Source organism: Chenopodium album, chromosome 25 (assembly GCF_948465745.1).
Source record: "Chenopodium album chromosome 25, dcCheAlbu1.1, whole genome shotgun sequence".
Lineage (NCBI taxonomy): Eukaryota > Viridiplantae > Streptophyta > Magnoliopsida > Caryophyllales > Amaranthaceae > Chenopodium > Chenopodium album.
The window spans coordinates 18,074,235-18,088,081 of NC_137858.1; the positions used below are offsets into that span (position 1 = coordinate 18,074,235).

The 13,847-nt window shown below is 36.2% G+C and overlaps 1 protein-coding gene across 1 annotated transcript; it reads right to left on the bottom strand.

The window, feature by feature from the left end:
- Nucleotides 1-1,056: 1,056 nt before the first annotated feature.
- On the bottom strand, nt 1,057-9,952 carry LOC145614777 (putative hexosyltransferase MUCI70). The gene is made up of 6 exons (XM_081669841.1): nt 9,459-9,952; nt 7,992-8,212; nt 6,872-7,048; nt 6,628-6,783; nt 1,991-2,267; nt 1,057-1,769 (listed from the first exon to the last, which is right to left on the bottom strand). The coding sequence occupies exons 1-6, from the start codon at nt 9,826-9,828 to the stop codon at nt 1,537-1,539; spliced, it is 1,434 nt and encodes a 477-aa protein (XP_081525967.1). The 5' UTR covers nt 9,829-9,952; the 3' UTR covers nt 1,057-1,536.
- Nucleotides 9,953-13,847: the final 3,895 nt, after the last annotated feature.

Below are 13,847 nucleotides of genomic sequence, written 5' to 3' on the forward strand. Positions count from 1 at the left end.
GGTGATGCATCTCTATTCAGTTGCCCGAGTAAATATCAAGAGTAGCAGGATTTTTGCACGCAATGAAAAGTAAACACTTAGTTTGCTTGACAAGTCCATTCTCCAAAACTTTGCTGCACGATGACTAAATGAAACCATCCATCAACCAAGTATTTCTCACAAGACTTGCATTAAGTGGTCTATAGGTAATTATTATAAAAGCAAACTATAGAATTTAGATTGAAAGAGCCTAGATTAGCATGCATACATAAAATTCTAAAGGATGTTGAGTTTGGTTCTCCCTATATTTAGCTTGCTTGATTTTCACTCGTACTGAAGCTTTGCAGCCTAAATAGTTAGTTTCCTAAAGGATGTTGAGTTTGGGCCAATACAGCTTTTCGAATTGAGCAGAAAGGCTGAATACATTTCCAGCATAGCAAAATCGTAAATAAGGGTGTAGTTTGCAAGGCATACTTTTTTCTAAAAAACGATGCAGATGCTGCAGACAGCAGAAAAGGAAAAGAACTGAAAATAGTCCATTGAAAATTGCTAAGATCATCCCATGGCAATGGTTCATAAAAATATTACAGTGCTTCTTCTTATTCAGAAACATAAGTAAGCCTGCCTGAATGGAGTATATAAGGATCAGATACATGAATTCGAGTCATAGAAACTCATCACTTGCCTATGCCAACAGATGACCAGCCCTTACCCAAACCTTACATCATTACAATAGAGAACAAATGTTGAGAAAGGTCTTGTGCTCAACCATCTAACAAATGTTGAGAACAAAAACCCGCACACTTACCAGAATTATTCGTTTCAAAGAACAGGAACATTAGAATAAAGAGCTACTTCTTATATATGTAGGAGATACATAACATCTTTCTAAAATAAAAAAGGAACGGTCCGGGAGAATTATTTTTCTTACATGTAGCCAATCAAACCCAACTCTATTAAATGAATAACTAACCTGAAAAATAGATAAAATTCTAGTACACGCGCATGCACACACAAGATTAAATTCACACATAAATGCGAAGGGAAACAATGTAAAAGAAAAGGAACAGAGAAAATACTTTTTTTTTTTCCTTTCCTGATATTACAAGTGTTCATCAAAACAATTATGGACCATAAGCTAGTTAGATCACAAACTCTCAAATCAACTAATCTAAGGCAATTGTATAGTTAAACAAATGAATAGCCTACTTCACATACAAAAATATAAGAGAAAAAAATATTCAAATAAAATAAGATTTACAATGTAAAATGTACACTCTAGGTTTCTGTCCTTTCTCTTTGACTTTCATGGATGCCAAACCAGTTAAATTTGAAAGAATGAGGCTTGCTGCATCATCATACATTCTGCAGCTCACAGCACTGGCCATGGTAGGGAGGCTAGGAACTGTAAGGTAAAGTAGAATACCATTTCCATTCTCGGGCTCCAATTTATAAAGGTTGATGTAACATGTCAGCAGTCAATGTGTCTACAATCTGCTTTCTATCAAGCTCCAAAAAGAGCTTAAAAAAGAATTGTGAAAGAATTTTAACTGCAGTTCAAGTGACTAATGGTTTTGCCTTGCGTATGTGTCCCATACTATTAACAAGATCTTTGCGGGTGCATACAGGGAACATGTTAATATCATTCAGGACTTTCAGCCGCCAGAGAACATAAGGAAAGCTAAGCTGATCCCGGGATGTAAAGCGAACCACTTCGTTGAACCAAAGGCACATGAACAAGTTGGTTAAGGGTGAGTGTTCCCTAACAATGATGGAAGCTTCAGCTAGAGCTGCAAAAAGAATAAATTTCATGAATGAGAAACCAATCTAAAACTCAACTTTATTAGCAAGATTGGCATATTGAAGGAGCCATAGGTTGGGAAATTCCACTTACTAGCACACATAAACAAATTATCTGACATAGATAAGATTATCAGAGGCCTCAGATATTAATAATTCATAGCATCAAGTAAACACATGAAAAGTTCTATGGGGTAAGGCAGCATCATACCTTTCCTTCCATTAAATCTTTTGTCTTCAGGAAGACCATCAAGGCGGTATTGAGTAAGTTGCACCTCTACTTCCTCTGGGGTTGCCTTATTTTTCTTGACAACAGCCTTAGCCTCATCATACACACTACTGCGAGCGCCATGCTGTGAAATTGCAAGCACAGAGTTTGATCGCCAAAGCAGTGCTTCCAGAACACCCAAGGGATCCCTCCTAAACTGAGACTTTGAATCAACCCAAATGGAATATAATGCATTTGGAAACAACCGATGGCCCAACATCTAACAAAAGAAATTAAAAAATAAGTAATATTTATTGAAGAACAAGATCTTAAACACTAAACACACAAGGAAAGGCATCAGACTATTTTGTGTCAGTGAAGTGAGAGACCAGAAACAAAGCCACAACGAGATGCCACAAGATCCAAGACCTCAGAGTAAAACAAAGATCAAGGAAGAGAGATAACAGAGTTCCAACTGGCAATTTAGAGCTTATCCATTGGCAAGAAATATATTAACCTTGCTTGAGAAGGAAGATTGGAAATCATCATCAAAGCAGCACAAAGACGGGGGGAAGATACAACAGACACAAGCAGGAAATACACCTACCAAAATACTCAGAAACTTAAAGAAGCTAAACTCTGAATTTCCTCCCAAACCCTGAATTCCCTTAGTACTAAAGACTTGAGTAGCCATTAGCTATTCTAGGTCAGTGTGTCAAGTCTGATTATTTTGTTACGAACAGGCACTGGTCAAGTTCAGCATGTGCTTTTCCAAATACAACATTACAAGTTTACAACTCCAATAACACCCCTATTAATCAGAAAATGAAGTTGGTTTTATTTTAAAAAAATAAAAATAAAAACTTTGCACCAGAATAGAGGTATCGTTTACACGAGTTTAAAATCAAGCAATCCATGCCACACTAAGACATCCATGTCCCATTCACGAGTTTTGTACCATTGTACATGAAGATACAAAAGCAATAAACGAACCACATTAGACTATTTGAGTTGTTCTAAAGTAAGACACAAGCATGGAACACCAAAATAACTCCGCGACTATTTATCAGATATGGGGTGACTTTCATGAGAATACTCTTAGGGCTTGTTCAGCTTAATTTCAGTTCAGTTCAGCTGCTAATTTCCTTCTCTCATAAAATATTCAGTTCATCAATTCAGCTCCATTCAGTCAGCTCCAATCAGCTCAATTCAGTAACAAGCCCTTAGAGTAAAAGGTGTATATTTATTAGAGATGAAACGGTTTAACCGTTTAATTGTTTATCCTAAGATTTATACTAAAATAATATTGACATGGAAAACAAAAAGATAACACTAGAAAAATAAAATTAGGAAATAAAATATCATATGATGTGGTCATCTACACACAGATATAGAAACGGAAATCAGAAACTCAAATGCAAGAAAAAGGATCAATGTAAAATCTCAACCAAAAAAAAAAAAAAAAAAAAAAATCTTATTATATACGAATTATATATCATATTTTATGTTAGTCTTCACAAAATAATGAAGTATTTTTTGTAGATCTCTAGCATTATATTACTTAAACCAACCTAAACACACTTTGAAGGAGATACAAAGAAAATACTACCGCTGTCGCATATTGATGTTAATATTTTGAATTTTATCACAATTTATAAACTACACTTAGACCATAGTTTATGATCTATCAATCAATCAATAATTTGGTTATGTTAGCCGACCCCACTTATGGGATTAAGGCTTTGATTGATTGAGTTTATGATTGCTACATAATGAAAATATAATCATGTGTGGTCTTGTTATATTCATCTCAATATATATTTTCAGAATATCAACTTATAATAATTTTTAGGAAAATTGGCTTAAAATAATACCAACTATCAGCGGTGTGTGCAAAATAATACGAACTCAACTATTTGCTATTAGCGGTACCACCTTTTGTACTATATGTGCAAAATAGTATGACGTTCATCGAAAAAGTATTTCGAGGAATATTTCGTCTATTTAATTATTATTTTATTTTAATTAATTTTCTGTTTTCTTTTCAAAATACATTATGTTAACAATTTCTTCTAAATTTTTGTTTGGTTTTTTTTTTTTTTTTTTTTTTTTTTTTTTTTTTTTTTTTTTTTAAAAAAAAAAAAAAAAAAAAAAAACTTGTCAATATGTTTTTAATTTTTTTTTTCAAAATAGCTTTGGTAATTTCTACTATCACACAATAGTAAATACGTTATTTAAATGCATTATTATACTAATATGATTAGTTTCAAAAATCCAAAATTCTCCACATTCACCGACATAATGTAGGGAAATTTTTTTGTTTTTTAAACTAACTATATCAAAATAATAATGTATTTAAATACCCTACTTACTATTGAGTGGTAATGTTGTATTAGAAATTACTATAGATATTTTGAAAAGAAGTTAAATACATATTCAATTCAAAAAAAAATAAATAAATAACAAAGAAGTATGTATTTTGACAAGAAAAAACAGAACATTAATAACAAAAGATAAAAATACTCCGTAATAGTAATGATAATGATAATGATAATGATAATAATAATAAGGAAAATTTGTCAAAAAAAAACCTTTTAAATGCACCATTTTGCGAAAAAAAACCTTTTAAAAGCTTTTTGGCAAAAGAAAACCCGAAATTTAACATTTTAGCAAAAGGAAACCCGATTGTGAATTTTTTTGTTGAAAACAACCTAATGCCTCTAATTCACTAAATTAAGCACTAATTTTTTCTAATTATTCCCTAACTCTCACTTAGCCATTTATTAATTAACTTAATTTATAACTAAAAAAAAACCCAAAAACCACCACCCCCACCACCAGCCACCCACTCCCTCCTTTTCCCCCTCCCAGGCAGCAGCCCCCTCCCCTCCACCGAGACGCCGCCTTGAACCCTTTACTCCCGGCGACCCACCTCAGCTCGACCTCCAAGCGACCCTCCTACCTTTACCGTTACCCCCGCTAGTTGCTGCAACCCTCCCCCTCCCTAAACCCTAACACCAAGCAGGTACTTCACGCTCTCCTTGACTCACTCTCTCTCTCCCTCTCTCTTTCCGTTGCCGCCACATCACTTCACCACCAGCACAACCTTCGAACCATCTCCACAATCCACCTCTGCCACCATCTCCGACCCACCCATCGCCACCCCCGCATTCCGCTCCTTCATTACCCGCCTCTCCGACCAAGTCAAAGACGGCTACTCCCAAGGCCTTCCTTGGACAGAACTCGTCGACCGCTCCCTTTCTCCAAAACCCCAATCCCTCTCCGAAGCCACCACCCGCATCCGCATAAGGGGGTTTGTCGGGATTTCCGGGTTTTGGGTTAAAGGAAGGGGGAGGATTGCAGCTGGGGTAAGGGGGAAAGGGAGAGGGCCCGCCGGCGGTTCAGGGCGGCGGCTCAGTTAGGGTGGAGGGGGTCCACCTGCCAGAGGAGGGCTGGTGATACGGCTGGTGGCTGGCTGGTGGTTTTTATTATTACATTTGTTTATAAATTAATTTAGTTATTAAATGGCTAATTAAGTGAGAGTAAAATAGTAATTAGGAAAAATTAGAACTTAATCAAGTGAATTAGAGGCACAGTTTGTCTTCAACAAAAAAAATTAAACTTCAGGTTTTCTTTTGCCAAAAAGCTTTTAAAAGGTTTTTTTTCGCAAAATGGTGCATTTAAAAGGTTTTTTTTGACAAATTTGCCTAATAATAATAATAATAAATATAGACGGAATATTCCTCAAAATACTTTTCCCGTGACCGGCGTACTATTTTCCACATATATTATTAAAGGTGGTACCGCTAGAAGCAAATAGTTGAGTTCGTATTATTTTGCACACACCGTTGATAGTTGGTATTATTTTAAGCCAATTTTCCTAATTTTTATGAATACACAATTCTAATATTATTGCTCTAAGTATTACATTGGCAAGCGTGAAAAGGTAAAATATTAACACCACTATGAAACGGAGGTAGTACTATGTTTTTAAGGAAAATCAACAGCTCAATGTGTTAAAGTAGTAGATTAATTAATAAAATCTGCTCAGTCCAATACTTTATACTGGTTTCCCTGCCCCATCCTTCTTTTTGTCTCTCTTTTCCCTACCTCTTGTCTTTCAAATGAATTTTCAAACCACTAAAAATAACATGGAGGAAGAAAGTAGATGGGAGGGGAAACTAGATACTGGCGATGCAATACATGCCATAGATAGTTATTGCATCAGAGATCACTAGTGTAAATTAGTAATCATGGAGAGTAGGTTGGGAAGTTTGTCACATTAGTAATTTAGTAATGGGGTGGGTCTATTTGTGGAAGGGAGCTTTTCTTAGGACAGGATATGTAATTCCTCCCTCTCCACAGAAAAAGTAACCCCGGCCAATAATTATATATTTCTGGACATTTCAAAGGGAAACGTTCCTTTTTGGAAATAAGGCCAATAATTACATTTCTGTGCAACATAGGAGGTCAATAAGGGTTTCTTTCCTACAGATATCAGTTAAGAGTCTTAAAGATTATGAGCCTCACGTGCTGTGACAAACAGTTAAACATGCTAAGCATCCATGGGAACCTTAGGCAAGGACATTGTCCACATATTTGCAAAGTTATAACGTAGCATGGAGAAATAGTTACACTACCTTAGGAATTTTACCATTCAACCGCTGGTCAGGGAAAGGGAGATTCTTGACAATCACAATCCGCCACTTGCCAATATAATGATCATCACCAATTTTCCTCCCCTGTGCTTCCTGTGTAGCAAGGGTGATCTCATCCCAAAAGGCAACATAACAGACCTGAAAGCAGCGCAACCAAATAAGCACAGGGTAAAAAATTAAAAAGAACTCATGTGTCCCTCAATCTAAGAAAAGAATTGATTCAAACCTTTTGAAGGGATGCCCCCGACATCCCTATAGGTTGATAAAGATCATCCCCACCACCGAATGCACAAGTAGAGACAACAACCTTGCAAGTTTGCATATATTTTTCATCCTCAAGTGACATCTTAAATCCTCCATTTTCACTATAGAAACCACAATGCACCATAGGAGTTTCAGTCACCTGAATATGAATAAACAGTGAAACATTGGATTATAATATTAGCTGAAACTCATCTGTACAGCTATTCAACATTCAGGCATAAAAATAAAACACAAGGAAAATATACATGTAAACTGGAATCAGTGCAAGGACCTTGGCAAACAGGCTAATTCAAGATCAAGATTTTTTTTTTTTTTTTTTTTTTTTTTTTTTTTTTTTTTTTTTTTTTTTTTTATAATAATACACAATAGTGGAAGAGAAATTACTCAGGTGATTTTCTTCAGAGAGAATTTTAATATGCTATTAGCTAGGTACTGTAGTTTATATAATAGGAGGAACTGTTTTTATAAGTTCTGCCATCACTATCTCTAATCGGCATTCTGATTTCCAAAATGTCTCTCTCTCTCCTCTTTTTCTTTCATAAATTTCTAAATGGGTAGTGGAGAAAGGTAGGGTGAACTAAAATATCGCCATTGCGTAGATCAGAACAGTGGTGGTGGTTGGACAAGAATGATTGGTTGCCCCCTTATCCTCTCTTTATATATCTTGATTGTCGGATTCAGGTGATGATATGGGATGAGTGGACAGTGGACTGGTGGGTAGAGTTGAGGGTGGGCAAGAGCTAATTGCGAGTTGGTAAGGGTGATTCTCTTTCCCTTTCAGTTTTTCATCATCACCCCTAACCAAAGTACCAAACAGACCCGAGATTCTAATGCAATGCTGACACAAGAGATTCAATTTTATATTTGTCAAATGCCTATTTTCCATTTTATTTTCATGTGAATTGTGGTGAATGGTTTATTACTCTCAACCAAAACAGCTCCCACATGCTTACACAGTGCTGACAGAAAAGGTTTAGATTTATTATTTTCATAAGCCTAATGATCTATTTTATATTCATGTGAATAGAGTAGCATCCAACTCATCACGTCAAGAGCAAAGACATTTAGTTGTAACAACCAACCTTGAAACTCTTCTCCCTTTGAACTAGTGATTGGTACCCTGTAAATAAGCTAGATCTTCCAGGTTTTCTTTTCTGAAAAGAAAATGTTGAATTTTCTCTGGCATAAGGGTCATTATCTTCTGAAATATATATCACATTCTTAACAGGGCCTTTTGAACCTTTCAATTCCGCAGGAATATCCAGAATCTCAAGATCTTCAGCTGACAGGATTGGCAAGCAACCTGATACAACCAACAGATTTACACTAAAGATTGATATACTAGCCGCCCATATAAAAGGTGCATGGAAAAGACAGAAAACTTTTATAGCAATATTTTTATCTCCACGGTTAACTATCTAATTTTCTTTTCTTTTCTGATGACCAGACCCAAGAGCCTGGCTCATAAGAAGTCCAACTGTGTCCAGGCAGCTAGAGTGATTAAATCATAACACTAAGAATAAGAGGAACAACAGCATAACGGTTGCAAATATCTGATAATAAACAACACATGATATAAGAGCAAGCAGCTAACTAATCTTTTTTACAAACAAAAACGGGGACAAACCAGACAATTCACTCAGAAGAGTATAACCCCACACTTATCAGGTTTGCTGTTAACTAATTTCTTTTTAAGACGAAAAGAAAATGCAATCTAAATACAAGTATGTGATTCGTAGCACTTCCCACAGTAAAGACACACTTCACAAAGACTAGAACAAGCAACCATCCACCAATCCCTTGCTTCAAAATATCACATTACAATACTTTAAACTTCACATAGCACGCATAATTTCTCAAAAGCAGCAAAAATGTTGCACATATTGCCGATCCTTACAATACTACAAGCCCCACATGTTAATAAGAGCCTGATCTCTATTAGCTAATTTTCCTATGATGGAGAGAACATTAGTCACATTCTAGTACAGGTAGAACAAATATATGATCTACTAAATAACATAAATGGCCTAACGTAACAAAAAAAAATAAAAATCTTATGTTACAAATTTACCACAATGAACAAGTTCTGGTCTGAATTTCACAATTGATCCTGCATCTATCTAGCCTACAAAGATCTAAATAAACAAAACCTTACCCCTAACTTGTAAAACCCATTAATCGAGTTTTGAACGGAACAACATTACTTAAATTTCATAACAAACAAATTCCGGAAATTTTACCTGAAACATGAACTGGGATCGGTCGCTAACTAGGCCAAATTGGAACAACAAAGAATGCTGATAAATTGAAACTTAAATATAATACTAATTTCACACCTACATTCTGATCATCAGAAGTTCTTGCTTTCTCATTGTGATCTTAAAATCAACCGTTTGTTTTCCATCGTGCAAAATCATTACCATAAAACGATGATAATCCGAATTTAAAAAGCAAACAATATCACAAAAAACAACAAACTAATAAACCATTGATTCAAAATCACAATAAAATCCTACAATACTTTAATTAATCAATCAAAAGCAACTTACGCTCTTTAGCACCACCGACATTATGATAAACAGGATCCAGACGATTCAATTTCCCATCTACATGTGAATCCAGCATCGTCCGAGTAAAATTCAATTTACTTTCATGGTTTAACGCATCAAGACTGTGTCTCCGGCCGAGTCGAGAAGCTTCGAAAAGAAGCAACGCCATAGCAGGAAGGAAAACCAGGAGAGGCCACCATTTAGCAAGCTTCCTAACGATTCGACGAGTTAATTCGGCGTTAGATCGGAAGTTTGCGGATTTCTTCCGTTTTCGGCGGACTCGAGCTCTCATTCTTGCCGTGTATTCATCGGAATCTTCGTCGGAAACTGGGATTGAGATGCTGTTGTTGTTGTTGGTGGTGTTGAACATGTTTTGCGTCGAATTTTAGCGAGGAATCTGAAGAAGAGATTCTGGAAATTGGAATTTGTGAAGAAGGGATGTGAATTCGTGATGAGCGCCTAGTTTACTACTCCAGCGCCGTTTAGTTTGTTAATCAAATCAAAAGCACAATTGTACAAGAGACAAGGTTTATTAAGATTTTGTCACTCACATGACCATTTCTCTAAAAATTGCTTAAATGTAAACTAATTTCTTACTTGCGTTGGTTAAAAAACTTAATATTGTATGTCGTTATTTTAAAATTGCCTTGAGGAACTGAAATTGAAATAATTGATGTTTTATACTCTCCATTGTCTCAAAGAAATTTATTAAGTTTTAAGGATATTCGCAACAATGGTTATCATATTGAGACAATCAACGAAGAAAATAATGAATTCCTTCAAATCACGAATATAACTCAAGGCACAAAACATGTTTTTGGAGAAACTCCCTACATTCTCAATAGTGATTTGCACTACACAAAAATCAATACTATTGAAACTCATGCTATAGTAAACTTCTATAATTTTGTTGTTTGGCATGACCGGTTAGGTCATCCCGGTTCAATAATGATGCGAAAAATAATTACGAATTCATGTGGACATTCATTGAAGAGCCAGCAGATTCTTCATAATAATTTTTCATGTGCTGTTTCCTTAGAAGGCAAGTTGATAATTCTTCCATCACCAGCTAAAATTAATTTTGAATCAATTAGTTTTCTGGACCGTATACAAGGAGATATTTGTGGGCCCATACATCCCCCAAGTGGACCATTTAGATATTTTATGGTTTTAATTAATGCATCAACTAGATGGTCACATGTGTCTTTGTTATCAACTCGTAACCCGGCGTTTGCGAGATTACTTGCCCAATTGATTAAATTACGGGCACATTTTCAAGATACTCCCGTTAAGATTATTCGGCTTGATAATGTTGGTGACTTTACACATCAAGCTTTCAATAATTATTGCATGTCCATTGGGATAAATGTTGAACATCCTGTAGCTCATGTTCATACACAAAACGGTCTGGCAGAGTCATTAATTAAACGTATTCAGTTAATTGCTAGACCATTGCTTATGAAATCCAATCTCCCAATTTCTACTTGGGGACATGCTATATTACATGCAGCAGCGCTAACTTGCATTAGGCCAACAATTTATCACAAGTTCTCCCCATTACAATTGGTTTATGGTCAGGAACCAAATATTTCCCATCTAAGAACTTTTGGATGTGCGATTTATGTTCCAATAGCTCCACCACACCGCTCTAAGATGGGTCCTCAAAGGAGGTTGGGGATATATGTTGGGTTTGAATCCCCGTCAATAATTAAATATCTTGAGCCTACAACAGGGGATCTATTTACGGCTCGTTTTGCAGATTGTCATTTTGACGAGTCACTTTTCCCAACATTAGGGGGAGAAAAGAAAGAGATGGAAAAGGAAATTAAATGGAATGAATTATCATTATCCTATCTTGATCCTCGAACTAAACAATGTGAACTGGAAGTTCAAAAGATAATTCAATTAAAAAGTTTAGCGAATTGATTGCCAGACTCGTTTGCTGACCAAAAAGGAGTGACCAAGTCACATATTCCAACTGTAAATGCTCCATTTAAAATAGATGTCCCGGAAGGACAAAATAAATTTGCTAATGAGTCTAAACCACGTCAAAAATGTGGAAGACCAATAGGTTCCAAAGATAAGAATCCTTGGAAAAGAAAAGGAGCATTGATTGATGATGGTCAAATTGAAGAAACAATTTCTGAAGGATCTCCAGAAGAGAATTTAGACATGATATAGGAAGAAATTCAAGTACCTGATAATGAAGAAATTTCAACAAATTATATCATGTCTGGAATTACATGGAACCGAAATCAAATCGACGTCGATGATGTTTTTGCATACAATGTAGCATTAGATGTTATGGATAATAATGAAGATCATGAACCAAAATCCATTGAAAAATGTAGACAAAGAATTGATTGGCCAAAATGGAAAGATGCAATTGAAGCAGAATTAAAATCTCTTGGAAAAAGAGAAGTATTCGAACTAGTAATCCGTACACCTGAAGATGTAAAGCCAGTGGGATATAAATGGGCACTACTACAAAAAACCCCTATCGAGTCGCCTGTAAATGACCTAACGAGTCGCTTCAAAGGCGACTCCATAGCCACCGACACAATAGCTTCCAACTTTAGGAGTCGCCTATGAGGTGACTCGATAGCTTTTATATAAGTCGCCTATTAGCTGTTAGGCGACTCTATTTATTAAGCTTTTGTGTCGCTTGTGTTGAAAGAGGCGACTCCGTAGGTTAAATCTATTGTGTTGCTTGTGTTGAAAGAGGCGACACGTAAAAAATCAACATTTTTTTCCAACTTTTTTTTTATTAGCTCATGTAATGTCAGTGTTCATGACACTCAGCATGCTTGATCTCTGGTTCTTTGCCTGGAAGGTTGAAGTTCTTGCCATTATGCCAAAGTTACTTTTCATTTATATATGATATTGTAACTATTTTAAATACATTCTTAGAATAAACCTATCGAGTAGCGTCTTACGCATTAGGCGACTTATTAGGTAGTGGTCATATAATAAAGCTCCTAATAAGTCGGACTTATAGAGTCGCCTGTATATAAGGTGCGACTTGTAAACATATCAAGTCGCCTCATACTTATCAGGCGACTTGTTATGTTGGGGTTAAAATCAACAAAGCACCTAATGAGTCGCCTAATATACATGAGGTGACTTGATAGGTTTACAAGTCGCACCATATATGCATGTGACTCTATAACGCAACTTATTTGGTGACTTAAATTATATTTTTAAAGTCACCTGTATAAAAGGTGTGACTCATTAACCTATCGAGTCGCCTTATACATATTAGGCGACTCATTAGGTGAAAGTCATAGATAACAAAACTCCCCTATTGAGTCGCCTAATATTTATAAGGCGACTCGACAGGGTTTCGAGTCGCACCTTATGTACAAGTGACTTTGAAAATCTAATTTAAACCACCAAATAAGTCGGATTATAGAGTCGCATGCATATATGGGGCGACTTGTTAACTTATCAAGTCACCTCATATATATTAGGCGACTCGTTAGGTGTTTTGTTGATTTTAAACCCAACTTAACATGTCGCATAATAAGTATGAGGCAACTCAATAGGTTTATAAGTCGCACCTTATGTACAAGTGACTCTAAAAGCCCGACTTATTAGGGGTTTTTTGTAGTAGTGGGGTCTTTGTGCGTAAGAGAAATGAAAAGGGTAAAGTTGTAAGATATAAGGCACGTTTAGTTTCACAAGGATTCTCACAATGACCTGGTATTGATTATGAGGAGACGTACTCTCTTGTGGTGAATGCAACTACTTTTATATTTTTGATTAGTCTGGCAATAAGAGAGGGACTTGACTTACGTTTAATGGATGTAGTCACAGCTTATTTATATGGCCCACTGGATAATGACATTTACACGAAGCTCCTAGAAGGATTTGAAAGGAATGGTGTCCTTCGAACAAGTGTATTATTCTGATAGCGAGTTCAGAATTATTAGAAAGCTAATATATTCAGTAAGGTCAAGTGATTCAAATGCCTGAGTGGAGGCCGCTTTCGATCAGTAATATTAACGTATAATTAATATTACAGCTTAATCTTGACTGAACCCTTCGGGTCACACCCAACCAAATATACGAACCGACTCGACGAATTAATTCGGAAGAAATTAATTTGTCGCCCGAGTAATAAATATTTAGACGTCGGAAATTCGAGCTTAGAGCGTCGAAACAGAGCGTCGGAAGTCGAGTCAAAATAGTAAAAAGGCGAGACGGAAAAATTAGTAATAAATCAACAATGACTAAAATACCCCTAGCATCGGAATCCCAAGTGCTAGGGGATTAGGCAAGCTAGCAGCCCGCACCATGTGCGAGGCATGCTAGCAAGCCACGGCCAGAAGCCCGCAAGCATTGCGTGGCTTGCTGGCGCGCGCTACTGCTAGCAACCCGCACATGTGC